The sequence below is a fragment of the Trichechus manatus genome, unplaced genomic scaffold (genome assembly GCF_000243295.1).
Source record: "Trichechus manatus latirostris isolate Lorelei unplaced genomic scaffold, TriManLat1.0 scaffold00030, whole genome shotgun sequence".
NCBI lineage: Eukaryota > Metazoa > Chordata > Mammalia > Sirenia > Trichechidae > Trichechus > Trichechus manatus.
This window is the reverse complement of record NW_004443966.1, coordinates 16,433,453-16,446,900: the sequence shown is the minus strand read 5'-3', so window position 1 is coordinate 16,446,900 and position 13,448 is coordinate 16,433,453. Positions and strand designations below refer to the sequence as shown.

The window sequence follows — 13,448 nt, the reverse complement described above, 5'->3', positions numbered from 1 at the left end:
CCTACTGGAACCATCCTGTCCTGTTTTTGTAAATGTTTTGATATTGTCTGCTGTCTTAGGGGCATTCAGTGGTTGTTTTCCTTGTTTATTGATTGTAGATTTGTTTGTTTTGTCCTACTTTTTTGTTTTATTTGGTTATGTCTGAGCAGGCGGGCTGTGCGTTCTTTGTTGTTTGCTTGTCTGTGGGCACGATACTTTTCACCTCTTCTCCAGTGGGCAGGGTCAGTCACTCAGGTATGGTACAGCAGGGCAGGTCCAGCTGAAGGGGAGTTGCTGGGATGGGTTGTTTGTGGCACATACCAGGGCTGACAGGGTGGACTGGGAATCAGTGCAGGGCAGGTTCCAGTAGGCCGTGCCTGCCTGTGCTGCTTGGGAGTGTGATGTTCAGTGCACAGTGCAGGTAGGCAGGAAGGAGGGGGTAGATTGTGATGTGTGGAGTTAAGATGGGTATGGGAAAGATGAGAGAGGAACAAGAGCCAAAAACATACACACAAACAAAAAAGAGTGCTAAGTGAGCTTGCTGCTGGAGTGGAGAGATGAGAGACTGAGAAATGGGGAAAAACAAAAATTTAAAAAAAGAAAAAGGGTAAAAGAAAAAAATGAATAAATCGAGAAACTGGAAATGAAGAAAGACAAAAAGGGAATAAGAGAGAGAAGAAAACAAAACAAAGAAACCAAAAACCAAAACCAAAACGCAAGGAAAAAGAAATGCCCCCAGGGATGTCCCTGTGCGTCTTTGCAAAGTGAGGGAGTAACTTCCAAGCTGTGTGGTACTGCCTGGCTAGAAGGGGCTCCCAAGCCGAGAAAAGAAAAAGAAAACAAACAAACCAAAACAGAATGAATCAGAGCAAACAAACAAACAAACAAAAAAGCCCTGGGGGTCCCACCAGCATGGCAGCACAGGCTGGGAAGCAGTTTCACAGTCGAGTGGTGTTTCACAGCCTTTCAGGAAGAAGCAAAGATGGCGCACGGAGCCAGGTACTTTAGAGAAAAGAGGGGGAGATGGTGAGAGGTAAGGAAGAAATCTAAAGAAGCGGAAAAAAGCAACACCAACAGCCAACAAAAGGCATTCAGGGAGCCGGCCAGTGCCGGCGGGTAAAGCTGTTCCTTCCCGGCCAAGAGACTGTGTGGCTGCAGGAAGCAGAGGAGGCTAAGTCGGGGTGAAGAAGCGTGGGGGGTGGGAAAGCATATATTGCTGGTTATCGGTTCTATCTCCTCCTGGAAGCTCCGTGAAACTGCTTTCTCATACCCCTTGTTCGCTGATCTCCGATAGGAGTCCAAGATGGCAGATCTGTGCTGTGGTAGCTGATAGGGGACCTCTGCATGTATCTCTCCTCGCTGTCTGTACTCAGTTCTGATTCCATTCCGTGCTTGGCTGAGTTCTTTATCTCTTCATTTGATGCTTAGGGTTTCAGGATTGATGTGTGACTCTGTTTGACTTAGTTTTTCTGATCTTTGCTGCGGAGGGACAGCGTGGTGCTTCTGACTGTAGCGCCATGTTGGCCGGAAGTCTCCCTAATTGTCGTTTACAGCTGTTTCTTTTTCCCCTCAAGCCAGAATCCAACCCATGTTCAGGCATTTGCCTATTATGTCTGTTTAGAATCTTTTAATCTATAACATTACCCCCACCTTTAAAAAATGCATTGATACTTCAGATATTCGAGGCTAGATGTCTTGCTGAAAATCTCACATTTTGGGTTGGTCTGATTGTTTTCTCGTGTTATTATTTAATTGCTCCTTTGTACCATGTGTTTCCTGTAAACTGGAAAGTAAAGCTGTGGGCTTGATTAGATTCAGATTAAACATTTGGTGAGAACACTTCGTAGGCAATGCCATGTCCTTTACACTGCATAACCTCTGGAGGCCTCCCTCTGTTAGTGATGCTAAGGGCAGTCACCAAGTTGAGACCATCCTTCCATTGTAAAGGTATGTCTTTCCCTTTGCAGTTAACATGCAAAATGTGAGCTTCTTGTTAATATTGTTTTAGCTACAACCTAACTAATGGTTTTAGCATCCATTGATGATCCTTGCCTGAGTCAGTTACTTTGGGAATTGTAAATTAGTAATATCTTTCTGTTAAAAAGAGCTTTGCCTCATCATCTGGGATTGAACAACAGCTCCTCTTAAGGCAAGAGGAAATCTTAATTCTTTCCCCTTAATTACCAGTTTTCAAAGGGAGAGTTGATGTAATTGTTGCTAGTTGCCAAGTTGATTCAAATTCATGGTGATCCTATGTGTGCAGAGTAGAACTGCTCTATAGTATTTTCAAGGCTGTGACTTTTCAGAAGCAGATCACCAGGGCTGTCTTCTGAGGAGCCTCTGGGTGGGTTTGAACTGCCAGTCTTTTGGCTAGTGGTCAAGCGCTTAACCATTTGTGTCACCCAGAAGCTTCCAGTTGATGTAATAGTGAAATAATCTAAATGAGTGTTCTTGCTTTCTCTCCTGATTCATGGATTTTTATTTATTTCCTTTTTTAATAATTAGTTACAATCATTAATTTTGTCACTCAAATTGTACTGAGTTTGGCTAGGAGAGCCCCCTCAAGCTGACTTCCGTATCCCTTGGACACAACCCCATTAGTCTTTGAGCACTCCCTCATATTCTGGCACTAGATATCCCCAGCTTAGTTTGTTCTTTTCCTACTCCAGTCACGGAATTCAGTCATTTCCACAAGAACCCCTGTTTTTTCCTAGTAGGAAAGATATTTAGAAACCCAAACCTAGAATTAGAAGTGCTCATTTCTGCTGGAGCTTCATTGCTTTTGGGCCTTTTCAATGGCCAGAGTTAGGAAATATATTTTTAAAAATACATTTACATCAATAATTTCCAATTCAAAATTAATATTCCAGAGTTTTTGCTTTACTTATTTTACAATGAAAATCATGATTTCTAATAACATTAATATACTTAACTTGCTTTATCTTATAATGTGTACAAATGACTCAAAGAAATAATACTAAATATTAAGACTAATAATAAAACCACTGAGTGAGTACACCCGTGCTTCATTTAATAAACAAAAGAATCTAGGTTTCTTTCTATCTGTGATGTTTCAGGTACCTTGCACAGGCCCTGCCCTGGATGATGATCGTGAAATGAAAACCTCCGTTTATTAATGCCTGTGTTGTGCCAGACTTGGAACTAAGTGCTTTATATACCTTATCTCTACACCACAAACCATTATTTAGACCTGAAGAGAGATTCCTTAGTTGTATTTCTTTCCTAGACCCTAGGAAAAATGCCATAACGTGGCAGAGGGCAAAGTCAGAGGTGAAGGTCATGATCTCTATAAAAATTACCTAAGAACCCGTAGGTCACCCAAACATAGATATGGTCTCCCCTAGTGGCATATAGCCCTATGAGGCAGCTCCACCTTGCCGTATAGCGTCGCTATGAGTCAGAATCGACTCCACGGCAGTAGTTTGGGAGTGGCATCCAAAATATGGTTGTTTCTGTGATGCCTTTTCCAAGGTTGGGAACACACCTGTATGTGTTTTCAACCTGTCTCTATGAAGAACTCTTATCTTTTTAAATCTGCCCTCATGGGTTTCCATTACATTATTAATTTGGTTGCCCTTCTTGAATCTTTTCACATTTTTAATTTTTCTAGAGGTGAGTCAAAAGAAACTTCACAGAAATAGGACTGGACCCTAGTGTTTTTCAAAAATGTTTTCTCCTTTGTGTTCAATATGTTCCTTGTTACTGTCCACCATTTTGCTGGTCTTGCTAGCCAAAGCACCATATTAGACCATCTGCAGTGATAGATGATAAGTCCAAGAACTCTTTCCTGGGTTGAAAGTCAAAGTGAAGAGCTCTTTACTTCAGTATTTTAGCTTGGATATTTTTCTTCTGAAAGGTATCATTTGATTAACCACTCAATCAGCATATCTAGATTAGCTTGAGATTTTACCAGAATAGCAGCCTTGGAGATTTTATGGTACATTAGTTTCTTGAAGTCATTAATAAGCATAAATATTTCAACACTGACCCATGGAGGCCAATTGTTTGTTTGCAGATGTACTGTCTTGTTTCTACCTTTGGTTTCCATTTTTAGTAGGTTCAGAATTATAAAAAAAGAACTCATTGTCATTCCCAATTTATATTATTTAATTTGGAAAAAAACAGAACTTTTTCAAAATCTTTTTGAAAGGCCACTGAGGATATATTCACTAGTATAACCATACTTTCTTCCTCAAAGGTTCCTGATAAGTAGGATTTGTCCTTATAAAAACTATTACATTTGCTTTACATTTATAGTACCTTTTAGGTTCCTACTGTGTATAATAGTTTACTAGTCATATCAGGGAAACTACTGGCATGATTGTTTAATGGTAAAACTGACCCCAGAGGAAACAGAGGTGTTGGGAACAAAAGAAACTGTAAAAAAAATACGTACTCCCATTAGTACTCTGAGAGAGAATTTAAGATATTGTATCTGCAAAACAAGAACAGGATGCTTTTAAAAGGAACAATCTGAGAACCAAAAAGAGTTCTGAAAGACTAAACGAGTAATTCTAAAATTAAAAATTTCACCAGGAAAGGTTGGAAGATAATATGAAGGAAACCTCTTAGCCTGTAAGTAAAACAAGGCAAAGAGACAATCCGACAGAAAAAGATCAGAGACATAGAGGAAGACTTCATGTGGTCAAACAGTCAACTAATGGGACTTTAAGAAATGAAATGTAGTCTTAGCAAATGACTTGGCTCTGCAGTTAACTATGTTTACATAATCATAATAATAAAAAATTACTTACTGGCTTTCATATTACTTATTATCAAGATTACTTATTGACTGGTGGCAAAGTGGTTAAGCATTTGGCTGCTAACCAGCTGCTCCTTGGAAACCCTGTTGGGGGCAGTTCTACTGTGTCCTATAGGGTCGCTAAGAGCCAGAATCAACTCGATGGCAGTGGGTTTTGGGTTTTTTTTAATTGACTTTCAACTTTTAGAATCCATCTATAGACAAAACATGGAAGATGAGTTACAGAATAGAATGTCAGTATTATCAACAGTGGCAAAATAAAAGTACATACAGCTTATGGAATTTGGAAGATTTTGGAAATGGAAGGAGAAGTGGAGGAAAGGGTAGGATAGTAATATCTATATCATTATGTAATGGGGAGTTGAGAAATATTGTCCAATATTAATGGAATAAGAAGCAGAACTTTAAGTGTATTATTTAAAAACACTAAAAACCGATAGAAGAACTAGAAATAATATAAAATTTAACATTGGAACAAGGGGTTATGGGAGATGAGTGATCCCCAATCCTCTCATATAACAGGGCATGGATAGAAAATGTCTGAAGCTGGCAAGCGAGAAATAGAGCTATGAGTGTATTTTGAGAGCTATAATGCAACTCTCATGAGAACCAAATGGTTAAATAGAGGTTCCCTCTGGGGAAGAAGAGTAGAGTGAGGAGCTGTGTGGCTTTCTGTATATGTTCTGTACTATTTTATTTTACTTTCTGCTATTTACGTGTATTAACTTTAACTTTTAAGGATCATTTTTGATGAGCCATTAACAGTATCCAAAGGAGAAGTAATGAGGGCAGTGGGAATGGAAGGAGAGATGGGAGACATTGCAGTGTAAAGTCAAGACTTACTAACTGATTAGATGTGGGGCCAACAGAGAGGGCTAAAAGATGCATCTGAGCTTCTGGGACTAAGTACAGAAACACAGGAGAAGGGTGAATAGGGAAGGTAGTTGGTGGGGCAGTTTGGGAGGGAAGATACATGGTTATCACAGGATGATTGTAATTGAGAAGAAGTTGCCAGTGTTCATATTTAAAGGATAAAAACGTTTTTTAACACGCAGGATCTTTGCTGTTCAAAGGCTAGTACACAAACCAGGCAGCAGTGCAGCATGCCTCGGATATAATATATAGGCTTTCCAGCTCTCGCAGGATGCCCCTTTGGAGATGCAGCGCTGCTGCTAACAGCACCCACACAGAGGGAGGAGTCCTCCAAATGCAAGGAGCTCACCTCTGCACTCACCTGGGGCTTCTGTATCCCCTCCCCATTCCTGCCCACCTATTCTGGGATCACTGCCTACCTGCCTGTCTGCTCAATGGGTGCACATAACTGATGCAGAGCCACCCCCAAGACATTCTGGATTGTTTCTTGTGAGACTGTGTGAAAGGATGGTCGTAGACTGTCCCTTGGTAGGCCCAGGCTTCAGTCCTGTGTGAAGGCAGTTTCTGAAGAAGGTGACCCATTCAATTTTAGACATATTGAATTTGAAGCAATATCATAGTATCCAAGCGGAAAGGTCTGGCAGGCAGTTAGGAATTGAGGACTGGCGTTCATGAGGAAGAGAAATTACGTTGGGGTGAGGGGAGGCAGATTTGGACCAGATGAGTTTGCTGAGGACTGAAGTATAGAGGCTGTCAGGGGATAAAGAGTCAAGAGGAAAGAGAGAAGAGGGAGAGGAAATCTGTCCAGGTGGAGCTGCTGGTGGACATGGGCTTCAGTTAGAAGGGCCTCAGTGGATAGGATTGGGTTTGCAGACTCCATGGCAGGGTCCCAACTTGATGTGGAAAGGTATCGTGTGCTGGGTTCACAGACCGAGGATTTGAGTTTGAATCCTAGATCTGCCTCTTACGAGTGAACAAATGAATTCACGGATCTCTTGGGGGATACTTATATTTAAAAACAAAGAGAAGATTACTGGTCTGACAGAGACTGGAGAAACCCCGAGAGTATGGCCCCCAGACACCCTTTTAGCTCAGAAATGAGGTCATTCCCAAGGTTCACCCTTCAGCCAAAGATTAGACAGCCCCATAAAATAAAACGAGACTAATGGGGCACAACAGCCCAGGGACAAGGACTAGAAGGCAGGCGGGGACAAGAAAGCTGGTAATAGGGAACCCCAAGGTCGAGAAGGGACAGTGTTGACATGTCGTGGGATTGTTAATCATTGTTATAAATCAGTATGTATACTAACTGTTCAATGAGAAACTATTTGTTCTGTAAACCTTCATCTAAAGTACAATTAAAAAAAAAAATAAGAGAAGAAAGAGTATCTGAAAGTGCAGTCTGGCACTTAACCGTTTGCACCACCCAGGGACTCCTTCAGTGGCAAAACCAAAAAACACAAAACAAAAACCCATTGCCGTCGAGTCAGTTCCGACCCATAGCAACCCTGTAGGACAGAGTAGAACTGCCCCATGGGGTTTCCAAGGAGCAGTTGGTGGATTTGAACAGATGACCTTTTGGGTTAGCAGCCAAGCTCTTAACCACTATACCACCAGCACCACATAAATGTTTAGTAGGTGACGTTATTATTTTAATGACCCTCTGCACTTGTTAAAAACAAAAGCTGTCCCTTTAAAGGCCTTGAGACCACTGCCTGGAAGGAGTCCAGTTCAGATGTGACCTAGTGTCTTCTCCTCCTCCTTTCAGCAGCACCACGACAAGTGGGGGCGAGAATGAGCACGAGGACCTGGAGCAGGAGTGGAAGCCTCCGGACGAGGAGTTAATCAAGAAGCTGGTGGATCAGATTGAATTCTACTTTTCTGATGAAAACCTGGAGAAAGACGCCTTCCTGCTGAAACATGTGAGGAGGAACAAGCTGGGATACGTGAGCGTCAAGCTGCTCACATCCTTCAAGAAGGTGAGGCTTCATTTCCAGAAGCTGCTTCCAGAAATTCAAGGGTGTTTCAGGTTGTGGTTCTAAACGTCTTTTACCCCTTTGAAGCCTGATGACTAGCAGTTTTTAAAATTTCCTCGGAGGCCTGAAAAAGAGAAAAATGAACAAGAGAAGGGCTTTAGAATTCTTATTAAGAATATCCCCCCACGCTATTAAAAGGGGTCTGGGTGTTGGGATAAGTCTCAGCCAGCAATGACACCTGTGAAATGACGTTACTTGTCCTTAGTGAAGTTCCAGCAATCTTGCCAGGCAAGTGGGTGGCCAGGGGAATGCTCTGCCAGGACAGGGAGACTCAGTGGCCTTGAAAGACGCCTGTCAGCCCTAGAGTTAGATGAAATCCAATATTTTCATTTGTCGAGTTGAATAAATAAGAGAGGACAGAAAGGAGCACCCAGAACTCTTGGAGATGAGTCTTCTCTGAGATGCCTCTGTGTGTCTGATGCCAATGCTCTCATCTCTAAGATGGAGATATGGGATAGCTAATGATTGCTGGCTGCTGCGTGGGTGGTAGTTTTTCCCTGCTGTTTATAGGTCCAGCAGCTGGGCTGTGGATTTCCTGCTTCTCAGAGAGTTGTCAGAGCACTTGGTGTAAGAACTCTGTTTCTCCCTTGGGGGAAGTGTATTTACTAGAGTGGAAAGGCACCACACGGCCTATTGCGTAACGTCGTGGTCATGGGTGGTCACGGGCATGTTGCCTGTGCACTTTGTCAGGGAGCACTGGGGGAGAGCTCTCTCCTTGGAGAGCTTCTCTGCCTTGCCCCCTAGTAGACCTTGCCCTCTTCTCTTGCTCTTTCCTTCCTTCATTCATCAAACATTGATTGAACACCTTTTCTATGCTAAGTGTTGTGTGAGGCATAGGAGGCACAAAATGAATATGGCATTCCCCTTGCCCTTGAAAAACTCCCAGTCTAATAAGGGAGTGAGGTATATGGATGATTACAACACGACCACAGGTAGCACTACCAAGGTGGGAGAAAATAGTACTGTGAGAGCTAGTTGTTCAGAGCAGCTAGCCCTTCCTGGAGAATTGAGACGTCTTCCCAGAGGTGGTGGCATTTAAATAGGATCTTGGAGGATGAGTAGGAGTTTTCAAGGTCATGTCCAGAGAACAGTGAGCAAACCCTCCCATGAAAAGTCTGTAGAGAAACCCAAGATGAAGCATCCAGTGGAGTCATCCTATCAACTCTCTGTACATTCCTTTATTTCCTCCCAGGGCCCCTGAGAGTCTGCCTACTTTTCTTTCCTTTTAAGCTGCCACTTATGAATCTATTTCGGAGGTTTCTTCTCTGTGCAGTCCCTGAGAAGCACAAACAGTTGAATGCTTCACTTAGGTGGTACCTGGACAACCCTTATGAAGGGTTGTGGACATAGGCCTAGGATACCTGACTATAACCAAGATCTCCCAGTGGGCCTTGCTACTGACTTTTCCTATTGTGATTAACAGAAAACCAACAGAAAGGTTGACAGTTCAAACCTACCCAGAGGCACCCAGAGGAAAGGCCTGGTGATTCCAAAAGGTCACAGCCTTGAAAACCCTATGGAGTGCAGTTCTCCTCTGCACATGGGGGCCCCATGAGTCGGAATTGACTTGTCAGCAACTGGTTTGGTTTTTGGTTTTTTTTTCCCTTCTCTGTACAAAGTTGACTACAGAATAGACATAGTCTACCCACCTCCTCCAAAACGAGAGTAAAGACCCTTTTCATTCTAAAGAGTTTCTTGCTAATCTCAATAGGAAACATATATAACAAAGATATCAAACATAGAGAAATTACGATATTTCTGAAAATCTAAAAAAGTTCTCGTAGTCATTGCACAAGGACCAAAGCTTCCTGGTTCCTTTTTTCAGGCGGCAGCTGGAGGACTCTTGTAAAGGGTCATGGACACAGACCTAGGATGCCTAGACTGTGACCAGTGGGTCTTGGCTCTGGAGGGACGCTTGGTCCTTGTCAGAGCCTGCTTCTCTCTTGATTGGACGTGGTCTCCCGTCAGCTTCTCTGGCGTCTGAGTGAGGCAGAGAGCCCTCCTCCCCCAGTCATTGCTTTCTTAGGCCTCAGGCTTCTGAGGTAGCTTCTCCTCTCCTGAGTGTTCCCCTCCCTGCTGGTTCTCTTGGAGAAGGCTCCACCACATCTCACCTGCAGAGACCCATTCCCTGGCTTTCCCACAGTCTTGCATTGACCTGCAATCATCATCTCTACCGTTTCTGGTTCCTTCCTGACTCTGTCTACCTGTAGTCGGACCCTTTGCATAGGCCTGCTTCGCTCTGCCCTTGGCCTTTGTCACACTGATCAGCCCATTGATTGTGTGAGTAAATGGTTTATGATTCTCCCACCCTAAGCCTAAGTCTGGGCCATTTCGCCCAGAGGTCGCAGGCTGGAGTGGACAGTACCTTCTGTCCAGGAGCCTGTCTGTCCTACCTCACTGGGCTCTAAGAGGTCTTCCCGTCCTGCCCAGTTTATTATGAGCTCTCCCTCCCTAAGTTCCGCTTAAGTTCCTGTTTCGTGCTCAGGGGTGCTTGGAGTCCCCGGTTCCTTTGCAGAGCAACTCCATTGGCCTGGCGTAAGAAGACTCAGGGCAATCTCACCATCCCTGGCTCAGGTTACCCGCCCCACCCACCTCCTCCATTTTTTTGGGATGACTCATTCTCCCTGGTGTCCCCCTCACAGGAAGTGGGCCTCCAGAAAATTACTATTTTACAATATAAATATAGCTTTCATACACTGCAACATTGTTACACACAATTTCCACTAAGGGAGGAGAAGGGGGTGACTATTTCATCATCCTCCATGAGGTCCAAGTTGGATTTGATTCCAAGTTGAAATAGTCCATTTGACTCTCATGAGACATTACAGTGAAATACGAAAGAACTTTTGGAACCTGCTTTGTAACAAATGCATAAATGCAGAAATATAACTTCAGAGAAGCATTTGAATGTTAAAAGCTGTGAGTCCTATCAATGGTAGCACTTCATATTTGAATAATGATAGCATATAGTATTTACTGGGTACTCACTGTGAGCTTGGCGCTGTCCTATGTCTCATATATATATATACACACATATATATGTACACATACACACACATAAGCCAAACCCATTGCCACCGAGTCAGTTCTGACTCATGGTTACCCCATGTGTGGCAGAGTAGAACTGTGCTCCATAGGGTTTTCAATGGCTGTCATCTTACAGAAGTAGATCACCAGGCTTTCTTCCATGGTGCTGCTGGGTGGACTCAAACCACCAACCTTTTGGTTAGTAGCCAAGAGCAAACTATTTGTGGCACCCAGGGACCTTTACATATACATTGTTGTTTGTTAGTTGCGGTCAAGTTGATTCCAACTCATGGCAGCCCCATGCATGCACAGTAGAACTGCTCCATAGGGTTTTCAAGGCTGTGACCTTTTGGAGGCAGATCCCCAGGGCTGTCTTCTGAGGTGCCTCTGGGTGGGTTTGAATCGCCAGGTTTTCAGCTAGTAGTCTAGTGCTTCACTGTCTGCACCACCCAGGGACTCTTATAATACACATGTATATATTTATTCATTTAATCCTCATGAGAACTCTATGAGGTTGGTATTATTAACGTCTTCATTTTACAAATGAGGAAGCTGAGACACTGAAAGGTTTCATAACTTCCCAGGTCCTATAGCTAGTTAGAGGTGGGCTTTGGATTTGTTTATTCAGCAGCCTTGCTCCAGAGTCTGGAGGGCTAACCACTTGCCCAGAATAGAACATTTCCATTGTCACAGAAAGTTCTGTTGGACAGCACTGTTCTAGACTATGCTGCTTCCTTCGAAGTTGTCAAAGGTATGTTCGTTCACTAGATTTTTGAGTGCCTATGTATGCCAGATATGATTCTAAATACCAGTGTTACAGTGATCAGGGAGGGAGAGAGATTATAGAGTAAACAAGAGTGGACAAGGACATTAGGCACCATTTCTGATTTGCTTTATGTTCTTCAGGTGAAACACCTTACAAGGGACTGGAGAACCACAGCTTATGCCTTGAAGTATTCAGTGATCCTTGAGCTCAATGAGGATCACCGGAAGGTGAGGAGGACCACCCCTGTCCCGCTCTTCCCCAATGAGAACCTTCCGAGCAAGATGCTTCTGGTCTATGATCTCTACCTGTCCCCTAAGCTGTGGGCCCTGGCCACCCCCCAGAAGAATGGAAGGGTGCAGGAGAAGGTTATGGAACACCTGCTCAAGCTCTTTGGGGCCTTTGGCATTATCTCATCAGTACGAATCCTCAAACCTGGGAGAGAGTTGCCCCCTGATATCCGGAGGATTAGCAGCCGGTACAGCCAAGTGGGGACTCAAGAGTGTGCCATTGTGGAGTTTGAGGAGGTGGAAGCGGCTGTCAAAGCCCACGAGTACATGATCTCAGAATCTCAAGGCAAAGAGAACATGAAAGCTGTCCTGATCGGTATGAAGCCACCCAAAAAGAAACCACCCAAAGACAAGAACCATGATGAGGAGCCCACTGTGAGCAGCCACCTGAACAAGTCCCTAAACAAGAGAGTTGAGGAGCTTCAATACATGGGTGATGAGTCTTCTGCTAACAGCTCCTCTGATCCCGAAAGCAACCCCACATCCCCGATGGCTGGCCGACGGCATGTGGTCACCAACAAGCTTAGCCCTTCTGGCCACCAGAATCTCTTTCTGAGCCCGAATGCCTCCCCCTGCTCAAGTCCTTGGAGCAGCCCGTTGGCCCAGCGCAAAGGTGTTTCCAGAAAATCCCCACTGGCCGAGGAAGGTAGACTGAACTCTAGTACCAGTCCTGAGATCTTTCGCAAGTGCATGGATTATTCCTCCGACAGCAGCATCACTCCCTCTGGCAGCCCCTGGGTTCGGAGGCGCCGTCAAGCTGAGATGGGGACACAGGAGAAAAGTCCCGGGGCAAGTCCTTTGCTCTCTCGGAAGATGCAGACTGCAGATGGTTTACCTGTGGGGGTACTGAGGCTGCCCAGAGGCCCTGACAACACCAGAGGATTTCACGGTGGACATGAGAGGAGCAGGGCTTATGTATAATTCTATTTTTAATATCAGCTCCATTGAAAGCCACCTTTGTTTTCAAGGTTCTAACAAATACCTGGCATGACCTAGAATGTAATTAAGTCCCCTTTGAAAGATTTTGTACACATGTAGACCTCATAATTTATATATTTGTAATGTATATGAACTGTTCGGCACACTATGGTTTGAAGAGCATCTTCTAGTTCAGAACACTCATTTGTCCCAGCACGGCCATTATTTCTGAAGGGCTGGTGGACAGGGGCTCCCTGGGGAAGGGCTGGTGGAAGGTCTCTTCTTTGGGACAGGGTTCTTCCCTGTGGTGACTGGGCTGTCCTCAGTAGGCCATGCAAGGGCTTCCTGAGAGCCCCGAGGAGTTCTGTTGTACAACAGCAGCTAGTTAAGCTGATAGCATTGTGTCTCATAGGACCAAATGTATGTTTTCTGTCAAGTCAATAAATAATAAAACACCCAACTGGAGTGCTGACTTTGAGGTCATAGACTGCTCCTGACAAAAGTCTGTTCCCGTCTGACAAGGCTGTGTGTAGTGTCATGAGGCCCTAAGGAGCTTAGCAGAGACATATTTCCTAAATGTACCCTGGTCTCTCCTTGGGGCCCCTGGCAGCCTGATTGGTCAGCAGAGTTTGTGCAGATCTGAGAGTACCACCTCTCTCATCACAATGAATCCTGAAGAGCAAAGGCAGCTTGGTGTAGAGCAGTGGTTCTCCAGATACGGTTTCCCAAGCAGCAGCATTGACATCATCTGAGAACTTGTTAGAAATGCAGATTCTCAG

General features: G+C 44.2%; 1 protein-coding gene across 2 annotated transcripts in view; it reads left to right on the top strand.

Annotated features, from left to right (window-relative positions):
- Window positions 1-13,122, top strand: part of LARP6 (La ribonucleoprotein 6, translational regulator) — a 19,721-nt gene extending 6,599 nt beyond the window's left edge. Inside the window, exons 2-3 of one of the 2 annotated variants that reach the window (XM_023729633.1) lie at window positions 7,407-7,614; window positions 11,605-13,122. In XM_023729633.1, coding sequence (XP_023585401.1) covers window positions 7,407-7,614; window positions 11,605-12,672 — 1,276 coding nt within the window. In that variant the 3' untranslated portion in view covers window positions 12,673-13,122. Of the gene's footprint in view, window positions 1-7,403; window positions 7,615-11,604 lie in introns of both variants that reach the window. The other variant, XM_004374807.2, reaches the window with a different exon arrangement.
- Window positions 13,123-13,448: the final 326 nt, after the last annotated feature.